At 40.8% G+C, this 14,524-nt stretch overlaps 1 protein-coding gene across 3 annotated transcripts in view; it reads right to left on the bottom strand.

Annotated features, from left to right (window-relative positions):
- Nucleotides 1–14,524, bottom strand: part of EGF (epidermal growth factor) — a 41,511-nt gene that overhangs the window by 23,468 nt on the left and 3,519 nt on the right. For all 3 annotated transcript variants that reach the window (XM_083456758.1, XM_083456757.1, XM_083456759.1), the window contains 7 exons: nucleotides 11,032–11,231; nucleotides 9,716–9,897; nucleotides 9,151–9,381; nucleotides 8,406–8,608; nucleotides 4,536–4,661; nucleotides 2,908–3,030; nucleotides 1,382–1,504 (listed from right to left, as the gene is read on the bottom strand). In XM_083456758.1, the coding sequence (XP_083312884.1) occupies nucleotides 1,382–1,504; nucleotides 2,908–3,030; nucleotides 4,536–4,661; nucleotides 8,406–8,608; nucleotides 9,151–9,381; nucleotides 9,716–9,897; nucleotides 11,032–11,231 (1,188 nt within the window). The remainder of the gene's footprint in view (nucleotides 1–1,381; nucleotides 1,505–2,907; nucleotides 3,031–4,535; nucleotides 4,662–8,405; nucleotides 8,609–9,150; nucleotides 9,382–9,715; nucleotides 9,898–11,031; nucleotides 11,232–14,524) is intronic.

The raw sequence follows: 14,524 nt of genomic DNA, 5'->3' as shown, positions 1-14,524 counted from the left end.
TTGCTCACCACTCTAATTTAGTAATATATGGAATATTCTCAGTATAAGAAGGCTTACTCATGCATCACCTGTGTACACACTATATATTTAAAGCTCATTTGAAGCACATTGTTTTCCCTCAAAGAATTCTGGACACTGTAGTTTACCCCTCACAAACTTACAATTCCAATAAGGCCTTAACAAACTAGGATTCTCTGAGGGAAGAGGTGTTCTTTAAAGTTAATGTGTATACAGAGTCTTAAACTCAGAAGATAGTGATTGTTTACAACACTTGAAAGGCCACATTCTCGTGTCTACTGCAAGCACTGCCCTCTGAATGAGGAATGACAGTCGGAAAAGAAACATGGTGAGTGGTGATGAGGGGGCGGGAATGGAAGACTAGAACCCTAAACAGGAGTGCTTACTTTAGGAAGGTTGAAACGCTGCAACTTTTTGCTGCAGTTCCTATGTGTCCACTAAGCAAGAACCTCTATGGGCCAATCTGCATGTCACAGGCAAACGTATGGTTTGAAATCTGCTTCCTTTAAGGAAAAACAGCTTTGGGAGAAGAGATTTTGAGTAGAGAAGAAGCAGTCATCATGGTGGGGCAGTGTTGTCACTGAAAAGTGGTGGGTACATAAAGGGTTAAAAACACTGCTGCTTCTACACTTAAGATCACCCCTTCCCAAACCATAACCCTCTCCACCACCAGAAGAAAGATTTTAAAACATACAGTTGTGTGTAACATTTAGTTCAGCCCTAAACAATTAATGTTATGGCTGGACAAAGACTTAAGGAAAACGTTTCATCCATAAGCTCCATAAAACATTTGCAGTAAAATGGATGAATATCACACATACACCAGGGAAAACAGTATTTTTTGTTAAACCCTGTTCATGACAGACAGAAGAATCTCTGCCAAAAAAGCAATGAATTCTAGCAGATATTAAGCACCCGAACCGCATTTAATGACACACCAAATGAAAGTCGTTCACACACCGCAATATGAAATGGCTTTGGATAATGAAGCAGTGAAACCCAATGATCCTGAAACTTGTCAAGAGGATGCTTCATGTTTTATTGCATCTTTTACTTTTAAATCCGTGTCTCATGATGAGTTGGGGGGGGGGGGCTTTAACCCTTTCCTTGCCTTCTGTTTTTTCCATTTCACAGGGTTGCTACTGTAGATGATGAAAATCTTGTAGTAGGCCGGGCAGCAGTTATCTCAGTCAGAACATTTGGGTTGAAGTCCAGCTTGAAGCTTACCTGTTACATGATTTAGCTGCTAATAAAAATGGGTTTCTTATTCCTAGGATACCAATCTGGACAGTGCAAGAGTGGTGGTGAGTACACACAAACACACTCGCCTCCCAGGCAGGTGACTCACTCTCCACATGCTTACCTGTGCATGTTCTTCCATCTGCTTGGAGAACTGATCCCTCAGGGCAGAAGCAAACAGGCCCCATCACTGTCTGCCCGCAACCATGGCTGCAATGAATGTAACTGCTTGGACAGGGAATTAGTTCTACAGTAAGTTTAAAACAAAGGAAATAAGAGTTAAAGGGGGGACAGATTGAACAATGGAAATAATGGTTTGCAGGAATTTCAAGGAAGGGATAAATTTCAGCCACCCTGGCTCCTCAAGCCTCAGTTCTTTTAACATATGGCAAGATGGTCTCTGAGTGTATGATTTAATACACAGTACCCCTGCCTTTAGAATTAAGCTACGCAGGTCTCTATAACCAAAAGAATGCATCTTGCCTCCAAGATAACGGTTTAGCCTCTGGGGTTTTTGGAGCAAGGACTGGCACTGCTGTAAGTAAGGAGGGAAAAGACTGGCTATTGGAGATAGAGTGTCTAATGGACCAGGAGGATGTGGGGAAAGGAACTGTGCCTAAAGTCCCATGTCCAGATAAATGGAAGCAATTTATTTTTCTTCTTCCAGCATTGCTTGTGTGTATCATAACATCTGCCTTTTGAGCTATACTGTATGGTGCACCTGGGACACAGAGCAATTGCTGCATATAAGCAACATTTGTGTGAATGAAGGAAGAAGACCAGCCCTACCCAAGTACAGTGATGTCAGCAACATGAAAGCTGAACACAGGATAAAGTGGAGGACTCCATGATCCAAAAACGATGTTTGATCTGGAGGAAAATCTCATTTGTCCCCATCTGTTCAGACCATTCATGGCTGTTGTTTTTTAATCTCACAATGCACACGTTTCTCATTTTGCTGAATAAGATTTTAGAATTTGGAAATAATAGGCTGATAGTAATAATACATACTTTTCAACTCTAAATTCTGGCTTTTGTCCTTCTTAATACCTGCAAGCTGGAGGAGGAACCCCAAGCCCCTCTCTTTTGCTCCCTTAATGGCCCATTCCCCAGGCAACCACCTATGAGGAAGCTAGACTGATCTATATTTTAACACTTGCTAGGATTATAGGGATTAGAACTCTGGGACCCACAAACTCATAACAATACATCTGAAGCAGTATCATACCACTTGTGCCTTCCCTCAAAGAATCCTGGGAAGTTTAGTTTGTTAAGAGCGCAGAGCAGTGTTAAGAGACTCCTATTCCCCTAACAGAGCTACAGTTCCCAGAATTCTCTAGGAAGAGGGATTGATCGTTAAACCCCTCTGGGTTTTGCATTCAGAGTACCCAGGTTCACTCCACATCTTCTCCAGGGTAGGGTTGGGAAAAGCACGGCCTAGAATCCTAGAGAGCTACTGCCAGTCATTGGAGACAAGACTAAGCCAAATGGACCAAATATCTGGCTCAACGTAAGACAACATCCTATTTCCCTATGTAACAAAATTGTCGGATTAGCATGGCTGTGCTGGTAAACTTCCACTGCTATAAGAAGAGGACTTTCAGAAGGCAGGAGCAAACATGCTAGTATTTGCGTCTGACAGCTACCTACCGTGGCACGTTTTCTTGTCAGACAGTAGAACAAAATTTCTTGGACATGTACAATAATAGGAGCCTGGGACATTGACACAACCTAAAGTACATCCATGGTTCCAAAATGCACATTCATTGACATCTGATGGGGAGGAAAGAAGAATTATAAAAATTCAAGGGGGGGGTTAATAAAAAAAGTAAGAGAACATCATTAATGATATTATGGGCTGTCACTATTTGGGCGTGGGATTCAGTCACATGCAAATGCAGGTAACACAATTAAAGCTGATTTGGAGTTCCTGCAAAACAAACCCACCCCCCACAAAGATCAGACTTCTGTGAAAAGGAAAGTAATGGGGAAATGCACTAGAAAATGTATGATAACACTTGCTTTGATGTAACATTACCTAACCTCTGCACAAACAAATCAGAGTGAATGCTCATTCAATAGTCCATGCCTTCTAATCTCACTGCAAAGAAAATCAGCAAGCAGGTCATCTGCAGGGGCCCAATATTCATATTTGGATGTCTTGAGTAAGAGAAGACAGCTATGCTACTTTTGGGAGGTGAGGGTTATTGGCTTCTTTTGTTCTCATTTTTATTATGTATTTTGTGTTTTTATGCTGTAAACTGCCTTGAGATCTTCAGATAAGATGCAGGATGCAAATTCAATAAATAGTAATAAAACAATGCTATACTGGAAACTTCCTGCAACTAATGGGAGAGAAAACTGAGCTAGATGAACCAAGGGACCCAACTCAATATAAGGCAGTTTTTAATGTGCTGTCCAGAAGAGCTATAGCACGACAAAACTGGAACCAAAAAAATCCCAGAATATTTGTGGTATGAAAAATTATGGGGTTTCAGCAGGAAGTTACAGGATACACCCTATTTGGAAATGAAACAGTATGACTGCCCCAAAACTCCACCCACCCCCGAAACAGTATTAAAAGCAGGATCCCATGTAACCATGCAAATACTATTGAAAGTGTGATTGTGTGTGACCATCCCAATAGCATCATGCACAGAAATCACAATGAATGTGCAATAAAAAGCATGAGGAACCCATAGCATGATCACAACCAAACATTTTATCACTTATCTGTACCTAGCTCTGTGTTTAGCTTGTTGGCCACAAAACCATGCACCTCAGACTAAGAGACCCAACACCATCATCTGTCTTGGTTCACACATGCCTATGCTTGGGACAACTCATTCTACAAAAAACTGGCACTCTTTTTATTTCTATGTGTTAAGTGCTGATCAGTTTAGAGTGCTGCTTCACTCTGAACAAGCCAGCACTTGAATTATAAGGGACAGCCTTATTAGTAACTGTATGTAAAAAGTGTAGGGACTCATGATTTGGCAAAAAAATGGGGAGTCAGGAGCTGGGACCTGTGCATTTCACAAAGGGCCTCCTTGCCCCCCACCTCAAATTAGTCTAGCATTGTGAACCAGACTGAAAGATTTCAAAAGAGGTGCCTTGCGGTCTGACATTTTTGTCCCTCTGTTCCTAAAATATATATGGTGGAGAAACACCATCTATTTTTCTAATTTAGTGCATCTGTTTATAGTTTAAAGACTAGAGAGTAACAAGCATGCCTGCCCACCCACATCATTCAATCACAAGCAGTTATCCTTCATTACCTTCACAATATTGCTTTGTTTTGCTTAAGGTAAACCCACTCATACATTTACAACGACTGCTCTTGGGGTATCGCTTGCAGGTACTTGTCTTGCAGCTTTTTTGAGTTGAAAGACATGGCCTTCTTTCTGGAAAAGAGGATTATATCAAGATAAAGAGTGACTCAAAATGCACCCAGTTTTTATTTATATATTAGGGGCTGGTGTCCCTGGTGGCTTCCCTCAACAATCCCTTCCCCACAACCCTTCTCCCAGAACCTCCTTCCCCTTACTCCTTGCCCAAGCCCCCATCCCCAAACCTCTGTCTACTCTACCACACTGCCCATCTCACCGAACCTGCCCTTCTGATGATTTGCAGCATAACCCAATTCCACAAGGACCTTTGCTACAATACTGTCCTCCTGGAGAATAGATTCACTTGAAGAACAAATCTGAATTTCAATGCTCCATCTGTGTCTCAGTTAGAAATTAGGGAAATTGCAAACTGAGCTGGATGCAAATATATCTACAAAAAAGGCCTGTGTGTAAAAAAAATTGAGCAGAGAAAATTAGGTGTGTTTATGCATGAATGAATTTGTGTGTGTGTGTGTGCAGACATATACAGATAAATGACCTATCTAAGGCATAGGTAGGAAGATTAGATAGATGATAGATGATAGAGATAGATGATAGATAGATAGATAGATAGATAGATAGATAGATAGATAGATAGATAGATAGATGATAGATAGATGATAGATAGATAGATAGATAGATAGATAGATAGATAGATGATAGATAGATAGATAGATAGATAGATAGATAGATAGATAGATAGATAGATAGATGATAGATAGACAGACACACACTCACACTCAAGTAGAGGAAGCCTTGGGTTCTTTTGATAGTAACATTGTGCAGAACATGGCTGTAAGTGGGTTCATCTTCAAATGCCACTTTGTCACTGTATACAACTGTTACTTCATAAAGGTGCACTGTTTATGAATAGAGCTATGACATTGCACAAATGCATTGCATTGGTTTTGAAGCCAACGTAGTTCTGTGCAGTGCCATGAAATAGTACCGGTAAAGATAAGTCAGAACGCCGAGGGAATGGCAGGTAAAACAGTAGGAGGCATCCTGGTTTGACCTGTTGGAAGCAGAGCACTAATCTAGTGGAAGGAAAAGAGCTTGCAACTAATAACCCAAATTTGACCTTAGCAAGCATTTGACAGCTAAAACAGTTTCTGTATTGTACGTGAAAAGCACAGCAACAGCTATTTCCTTTAAAAAAAGAAAAAGGAAACAATGTTAGATTGTGCACTTTTAACTCCAGCGCACATTGACTTAGCCTCTGCAGAGCACTGAATTAATGCTCACATGATTTCATTTTCAGGTTTCCCTTGTTGTAAAGATCCCCTTATAAATCTCATTTGTACTTTAGGCTAATTAGCCTTCCCTCAATCCAGGTCCTTGGGCTGGATAAGCTAAACAACGCACATGCAAAGTCCAAAGGCTTCATCTGGATTGGGCTACTTAAGCTTCTTTCCACCCCCTCAATGTTTTATAAGAAGTCATTGGTGGCGGAGTGGGGGAGGCCTATATTACATCCATTTCAAATTCCTATGCTCTAGTCTATCCTGCCGTAAAAGGAAGATTCCGGAGTCAACGAAGAGCTCGTTTTAAAAGCGAACTAATTATTAAGGTGGGAGAGAAGGGAAATTGCATCTCATCTCAACAGCTTTATACTATGGTAGCCAAAAAGGTCATGAGAAAAGACTACTAGGAGCATACACACGAGTCAATAAATTGCACCTTACTATATGCCTTCATTTGGATGGACAATTTACTTTCCCAGAATCCTCTGCCACTCTTGTCAGCCATTGTGACCCATGTCACTTACAGTGTTGATTGTCTGTTCCCCAGCTTAGGTAAAGGTAAAGGTACCCCTGCCCGTACGGGCCAGTCTTGACAGACTCTAGGGTTGTGCGCTCATCTCACTCTATAGGCCGGGAGCCAGTGCTATCCGCAGACACTTCTGGGTCATGTGGCCAGCGTGACAAGCTGCATCTGGTGAGCCAGCGCAGCACATGGAATGCCATTTACCTTCCCGCTGGTAAGCGGTCCCTATTTATCTACTTGCACCCGGGAGTGCTTTCGAACTGCTAGGTTGGCAGGCGCTGGGACCGAACGACGGGAGCGCACCCCGCCGAGGGGATTTGAACCGCCGACCATGCGATCGGCAAGTCCTAGGCACTGAGGTTTTACCCACAGCGCCACCCGCGTCCCATTGTTCCCCAGCTTACACACATGCAAATACACTGGCATCTTTATTTGGCTGAGCGCACACAACTGATTAGCAGTGTTCCATTTACAAGGATAAACTGCAACGAACTCACTGTCTGCCATATCCAAAAGAGCAATGGTCCCCAAGGATACAGGTGGACAGGTTTTACATATTTCTTGAAGTGTCATAAGCTTTGCAATTGCCTAAACATTCCCTTCTCTCTCCTCCTGTTTGTAAAGGTCCTGCATATGAATGGTCCATAGATGGGCAGACTATGCATGTACAATGGTGATGCATGTACACTGCGGCATTCAGACTTTCAGGCAACACCGGCAGTGAAAGCAGTACACAAGCATAGAGTGTCATCTGACAGGTTTGGAAATTAGGCTGAAGGGAAGAAAAGCATGATCAGGAACACACCCATCAAGCCAAGGTCCTTTGGTGTTCTTCCAGTTTTATTCCTATTGCTTAAAGTAAACCATTGTTTTAATTTCAATCTTATATATTGGTGGGTTTGTGGGGAAGAAGTATCCTTTATTCACAGCCATTTTATACTCCCTCAATAAATTAATACAGAAGTATCCTCAGTGACATCTATTTTTAAAATAAAGAATTTATAATGAAGGGTGGTTTGAAAAACTACAAAATTTGGGACACGTTAACATGCAAACATTTGTTCCAAATGGATTTCTGGTGGTTGATTATTATACAATATGTCTGTGAAGAACAATGGGTATTATTATGACTTATTCTTAGAGGGGGACGCGGATGGCGCTGTGAGTAAAAACCTCAGCGCCTAGGGCTTACCGATCAAAAGGTCGGCGGTTCGAATCCCTGTGGCGGGGTGCGCTCCCGTTGTTCGGTCCCAGCGCCTGCCAACCTAGCAGTTCGAAAGCACTCCCGGGTACAAGTAGATAAATAGGGACCGCTTACTAGCGGGAAGGTAAACAGTGTTTCCGTGTGCAGCTCTGGCTCGCCAGAGCAGTGATGTCACGCTGGCCACGTGACCCGGAAGTGTCTTCGGACAGCGCTGGCCCCCGGCCTCTTGAGTGAGATGGGCGCACAACCCTAGAGTCTGTCAAGACTGGCCCATACGGGCAGGGGTACCTTTACCTTTACCTTTATTCTTAGAGGAGGAAAAACTTCAGATGAATAAATGTAAAAAGGAAGAGAATGAGGTATATTCATGTTTATCACATTATTGGAAATGGAAACAAAAGTAAGTTGTAAGAGCTATTTTGTGCCAATATCAAGGGAAGGGGGATACAAGTGTGAGTGTGAGTGCTTGTTTTACAGAAACATGCAATCTTCTTTTTAAAATGAGGTGCTGGAGAATGTGATATTGCAGTTTTTATGCTTACATGATGAGCATGCTTAGCTAAGCAATGTTGAACAGGGAGAGAGATGAAAGGAATTTCTAGATATAGAAACATTCAGTTGCAGCATTGTTAAGGCATTTGAAAGGTTTGGTTGGAAAATGTGAACAGGAATTATCATGACAGTATATTCCTTGAATATCATGATAGTAGCAAAAGCAGGGTGGTACAAGATAATTTCAGGTGTGATCCTAATGACCAAGCAGAACAATTATGCAACATGAAACTTACCAAATGTTTTAGAACCCATCTTTATGCTGAGCTGTTTTAATGGGTGCACTACCAGTATTTCAGCAGGTGGAAGAAGTGACAGCTGCAGGTTAATTGCAACTATATCTTTTCCTGTATATTTATTGGCTCTCCAAATACTACCAGTGGTTGAGTCAGAATAGTACATGTGGTCAGCAAAGAGGAATATGTCAGAAAGTTGGTTTCTATGGGAAAATAAAGCAAATAGTTGCATCTGTTCATTAACTTGCTGAAAGTTCATTAAGTCATAGACATTCTAGCCCATTGATGGCCAAACTCGGCCCTCCAGCTGTTTTGGGACTACATTTCCCATCATCCCTGACTACTGGTCCTGTTAGCCAGTGATGATGGGTTAGTCCCAAAACAGCTGGAGGGCCAAGTTTGGCTATCACTGTATCTAGCCAGTTAGGCAGCAATTCAGAGATAACAGGGCAGATCCTTACTATACATTTAAAACACATCCAGACACATTTAAAGCACATGAATTCCCCAAAGAATCCAGGGATTTGTAGTTTGTTAATGTTTCTGGGAATTGTAGCTCTGTGAAGTGAAAACTACAATTCCCAGAATGCTTTGCAGGAAGTCATGTGGTTTAAAAGCATGTTGGGTGTACTTTAAATGTATGGGGTAAACCACATATGTCTCCTGGCTAGATTGGGGCAATTTATTTTACACTTTGGCATTATATATTCACTAGCATATATATAAGTTATATTCATTAACATACCGTACTATGTATTTGTGCAAATGAACAGAACTAGCATTGTAGTCACAGCTTGCAATATGTGAAACTTCATCATTGGCATCATATTGGATCCAGAAGAGCTTCAGATCAATAAGATCTAGTGAGATACTTCTGATTTTCCCTTTGCTCCTCAGAAGTCTCCACACGTCTTTCCCATTCAGAACTGCTCTGTAGATGCTGTCAGTGGTTCCTTCAGAGGACCAAAATAAAAACCTGTTGATAAAATCAATTATTGTCATTATTGTTATTAAAATTACTTCAAGAGCAGCAGATAATAAATCTCTCACTTAATTCATTTGCAAACTTGGAGGTTCTCCAAAATTTAGCAGTTCAGACATAAGAGGAACCTAGGTTCAATCATGCCAGGAAATTACTCATTAAACTGATACATAAGAGGAGGAAGGAGAGAGAATATGAGGCGGAATATCAAAGTACATGACCCTTTCCCAGTCCTCCAAACCACAGAGGATCCTTCAGTCTGCATTTCATCTAAAGCTTTTTGTTTCAGCACTGTGTCACTATAAACCATAAAGACAATCTGAGTTACCTTCTGTTTGGATCAACCACAATACTTGTGGGATGGTGTCCATCATTTATGATGATTTGGGAATGGTTTCCATCCATGTCAACTGCCTCAATTGTGGCCTTCTGGTAATGAGCGAGGTAAAAGTTGTGGTTTATCCAATCCACTGCAAATCCAGAAACATCTTTTTCTATGTGGTAAATTGTCTGTAATTGGGGGGGGGACAATTGTCACCCAATTGTCATTATACTAAGACACCAGATCACTGGTTGAATCAGAATGCCATACAAAGCATTGGAATTCATGATCCTTATTCAAACAATTCAGGAAAGCCGCCTGAGATAACCACTTCAGGATATACATTCATGTGTTTACCAGAAAAGCAAGAAAAGGCCTGTTAAATATGTAAGCAGCTATGCTATTTTTTCTATCACGAGACCTTCCTTGCTTGGACATTTTAGCCTTGGCTTTGTCTGCCTGACAAATAGCAGCTTTCTCCTAGCATCTGTGGGGGGAATTGTCATTAGGACTGCTATGGGGAGATGTTTAAACCTCTGTTCCTCCTCAGAGGAGTAGAGAAACAATAAAATTAATGACTCATTTAACATCATGTCTAGTTTGGTTGAGCGGCTTACCAGATATCTTCCTCAAGATATTATTTCACACTACATGTACAGGTAAATGCACAAAACACATTTAGCTTAAAGTAAGGACAAGGTAAGGAGAGATAATTTAAAAATATAAACACAACAAACAAACAAGTAAACAAACATAAGGATATGCAACAAAGAGAAAACAGCTTTCCATTAAAATTGTAATTTGTAAGTATAGACGCAAATTTAGAAATAATTACTCTAGTTTATATAGAGCTACAATACATCTCACCAACTGTGACCCAGCGATGTGTATGCCTGCTCAAGGCTGCTGTAACTTCAAGCCCTTTCTCTTCCTTCTTCTTCGCTTACTTATCTTTAAACTGGGCTTTTTTTTTCACTTCCAAAACAGGACTCATTGAAATAGAGGGTGGTCCTCTGCCAGTCCTTCAATTAGAGGACTACTCTCTGTAAAGTTGGGTGAGTGATCACTCTAGTTATGATCATTAATAATAGACTGTCCATCACTCCTACTAATAGTGAATTTAGTTGGTGAGTGCTGAGAGGGCAGCAGCTAAAATGCATTTTTTAATATTGTAATTTTATGTTGTGAATTTCACTAACATCTATGGAGGGCAGTGTACAAATTTAATAAATAATAATAATAATAGAGAAACAAATGGAGGTATCAGCATGCTTTAGGGAGATGCAGAGGTTTTCAGAATTTTGATGATTACATTTCATTACCTGTTGATTTGAACCATTCAGATATACTCGCCGGATAAGACCTTCTTCAGTGTCCACCCAATAAAGGCAATCTTCTTCATAATGAAAATCTATTAATGTTGATAAAGTAGCATCAGCCACCAGTCTTTTGTGATTGGTTCCCTCAGTGTCTATTCTAAAGATTGCATTTCCTTGGCTGAAAACTAGGAATGGTGCAGGATCTAAAAAGGAGAGAGAGAGAGAGAGAGAGAGAGAGGGAGAGAGAGAGAGAGAGAGATGTTAAATACAAAAAAGTAGAGAATTTTGGATGTTATAGAATTTTAGTGACTTCTACTCAAACATCAGGACTTCTTCCTCTTTTTCACCTCCACCTGTTCCATGTCTTCCAAATAGGTGTTTGCATGGAGAGGTGAGGAAAGGAAAGAGAAAAGCTTTCAGGGACTTGTTTCTTTTGCCTTCACCCTGAAATTCAAGTAAACTGTAGTTTTGCTTTACGTATCTGAGCTTCAAGCACATCATTGCTATCATGCAGCTAGTCATTTGGGTTTTTTGTGCTCAAAATGATCTCCAGAAATCTAAGGTTTTGCTTTTGAGTTAACTAAAACACTTTTAATAAATATTAGACTGGTTTATAGTTTTTATTCAATGGGTAGTCCTGGTTTTTGGCTACGCAAGAGAAAACATCACAAAGTGTGGTTTATTTGGGGGGAAGGTGTTTTTGGAGCGTTCAGAGTTGCTCCTGCATTTGAAGTGATGTTGCTTTCTGCTGTTTGCACTGGGAGAATATGAAACTATGTAGACTTGCTTTGTGTACATGGTAAATGAAGACTGAACTGCAACAAAGTTGATTTGTCTCAGGAATCTGACAGCTGTACTGCTTGCACTTTTTCCAGTTACTCCCTTGACCAAACATTAACATACATTTTGTTACTAAGTTGTTTGAGACATGGAATTTCACACTGAGGTAGGCTAGTCCTACAGGACTTTGGAGGGGCAAATAGCTATGATGGCAAAAGTATTTTTGCTGTTGCTTTGCTGATATTCTAAAATCTGTTTTTATGATTTAGTTATTGTCCTAAAATGTTGCCATAAGGCACCTTTGAGTATACGGGGAAAGGAGTATAAATATATAAAATGCATAAATACATTTATGCTATTTTATCCGTGTGAATCCTAGAGACAGAAACACTGGTCAGCTAAAACCATTACGCCTTAGTTGAAACAAGTCAGCAGCTTATGTATCTCGATCAATTTGAGAGGCTCAATATATCACTGTTGCAAGTAATCACCATCAAAATCTATTTTCAACAGGACACTAAAAACCAAAGTGATATCCCATTAAGAAAATTCCTACCATGCACTTGGCTGATCCATGAATTTTGGGTGACTCAAGAGACCATTATGTAATAATTACCCACTTAAAAATATCTCTCCTTGCATATGTTTTATTAGTGGGAGTAGGAGAGGTGGGGCGGAATCACATCTGACAACCAATGCACCCTTTGGTTTCAGATAGTACATGGGTAAAGGTAAAGGTAAAGGGACCCCTGACCATTAGGTCCAGTCGCGGACAACTCTGGGGTTGCGGCGCTCATCTCGCTTTAATGGCTGAGGGAGCTTCCAGGTCATGTGGCCAACATGATTAAGCTGCTTCTGGCAAACCAAAGCAGCACACAGAAACGCAGCAGTACCTATTTATCTACTTGCACTCTGACATGCTTTCGAACTGCTAGGTTGACAGGAGCAGGAACCGAGCAACGGTAGCTCACCCTGTCGTGGGGATTCAAACTGCCAACCTTCTGATCAGCAAGCCCTAGGCTCTGTGGTTTAACCCATAGGACCACCCACATCCCATCAGTACATGGGTAGATGAGTCTAAAAAGCCTGGGACACAAATTTCCACAGCCCTCTAGCAGCTATGGTGCCTCATTTACCAGAAGTAATGTACCGTATTTTGCATTAACTCTGGAAGCGTATACTCAACTCTGATCAAACTAAGCCTCCTAGAGCAAAATATACATTCATCAATATCTATAAAGTAATCATTTATAGGTTAGAACACAACGGTAAACCACAATCCAAACATGTTTCTGATTGTTCAAGTATTGGAATAAGTTAACTACCAATTGCCGGTTTTTGATTCCTGTAAATAAAGTAGTATGAGTTATTGTCTTAGATTTAGCTGTTCATGACACCTGGTAAAGAAAGCAAAGAATGAGAGTTGATGATCAGCCTAAAATAATGTTCAGGTACCTTTTGAGGGCAAAGAGTCATACTATCTCCACTCTCCCTGCATTTATTTGTGTTGATAATTTGGCCCTCATCCAGTTCATCCAGAAATGGAAAGCCATGTGATCTGAATGCACCTTGAATTGAAAATGTGTGCTGTCACTATTAAACTTGATAGATACATCTGATGTCACATCCTCATTCAGGTCCACTAGTCACATATTATAAAGCACAAATAGAACTGGATTTGGGCACTGGCTTTTGTTAAATAAAATAGGTACTCTATTTAGTTTGCTCTACATCTGGAGCTCAGTAGGCTCTATTCAATAAAGTTTCATGTAACTCATTTTAAACATGTGCTTGACTGTCAATGCATTTCCATCTTTATCCTACAGATTTTTGTATTCAGACAATCGCAGATAAAAAAATCAGACCCCTGGAATTCAATCCAAACAGCAGCTAAGATTCAAGCACAGACATCCAAGTTCTGCAGGCTCCAACTAGATCAGCGGTTCTCAACCTGTTGGTCCCCAGATGTTGTTGGACTACAACTCCCATCATCCCTGAGCTCTGGCCTTGCTAGCTAGGGGTGATGGGAGTTGTAGTTCAACAACATCTGGGGACCCACATGTTGAGAAAGGCAGGTTGAACTAGATGTTTTGCATGTTAACTAGCTAGAGAATTGCATGTAAAAGAAACAGCAAAAGTTTCCCCCATCCCATCATCACCTGCTGGCCCTGCTTGTAGATCAAAGGCGGTGGTGAGATGATATGATGGTGTCATATATCTGTGATGGACAACTCTAGAATGTTACAATTCTATGATGTTGCAAGTGATTTCTTCCCTACAGCCACAACTTGTCTTTGTTCGCTTTGCTAACAAATCAGGCAATTCTGGTCAATGCAGGGTACAAACTAGACATCCAATACCTTGGGTGAAGCCTATCCCAAGAATTTATCCAGTTACACATAATTCTGCAGACTGAAAAACACGCCAATTCCACAACAGAGGGGGTGGTGTTTTTGTTTATTCCATTTGGCAGCTCTAGGCTTGCCCGTTTTAACCAGCAGCGGAAACATCTATCTTTTTGTAGAGAAGATGAGATGCTGCTTCTTAACATACATCCCACAATATCAAGTGCAACCAAGTCTTAATCATCATCAGCTGCCTGTTTTTACCGCACACCCATGAAAATAGTGAAGTAGCTGCCATCTTCCTGCAGCTGCTCTGGATACCCTGGCAACAATTTCCCCATAATGAGAACTTTCCCTGTGTTAAATAAATC

This window comes from Podarcis tiliguerta (assembly GCF_965153285.1).
Source record: "Podarcis tiliguerta genome assembly, chromosome: 9".
Classification (NCBI taxonomy): Eukaryota; Metazoa; Chordata; class Lepidosauria; order Squamata; family Lacertidae; genus Podarcis; species Podarcis tiliguerta.
The sequence above is the reverse complement of the archived record's forward strand: the minus strand, read 5'-3'. Positions and strand labels throughout refer to the sequence as shown.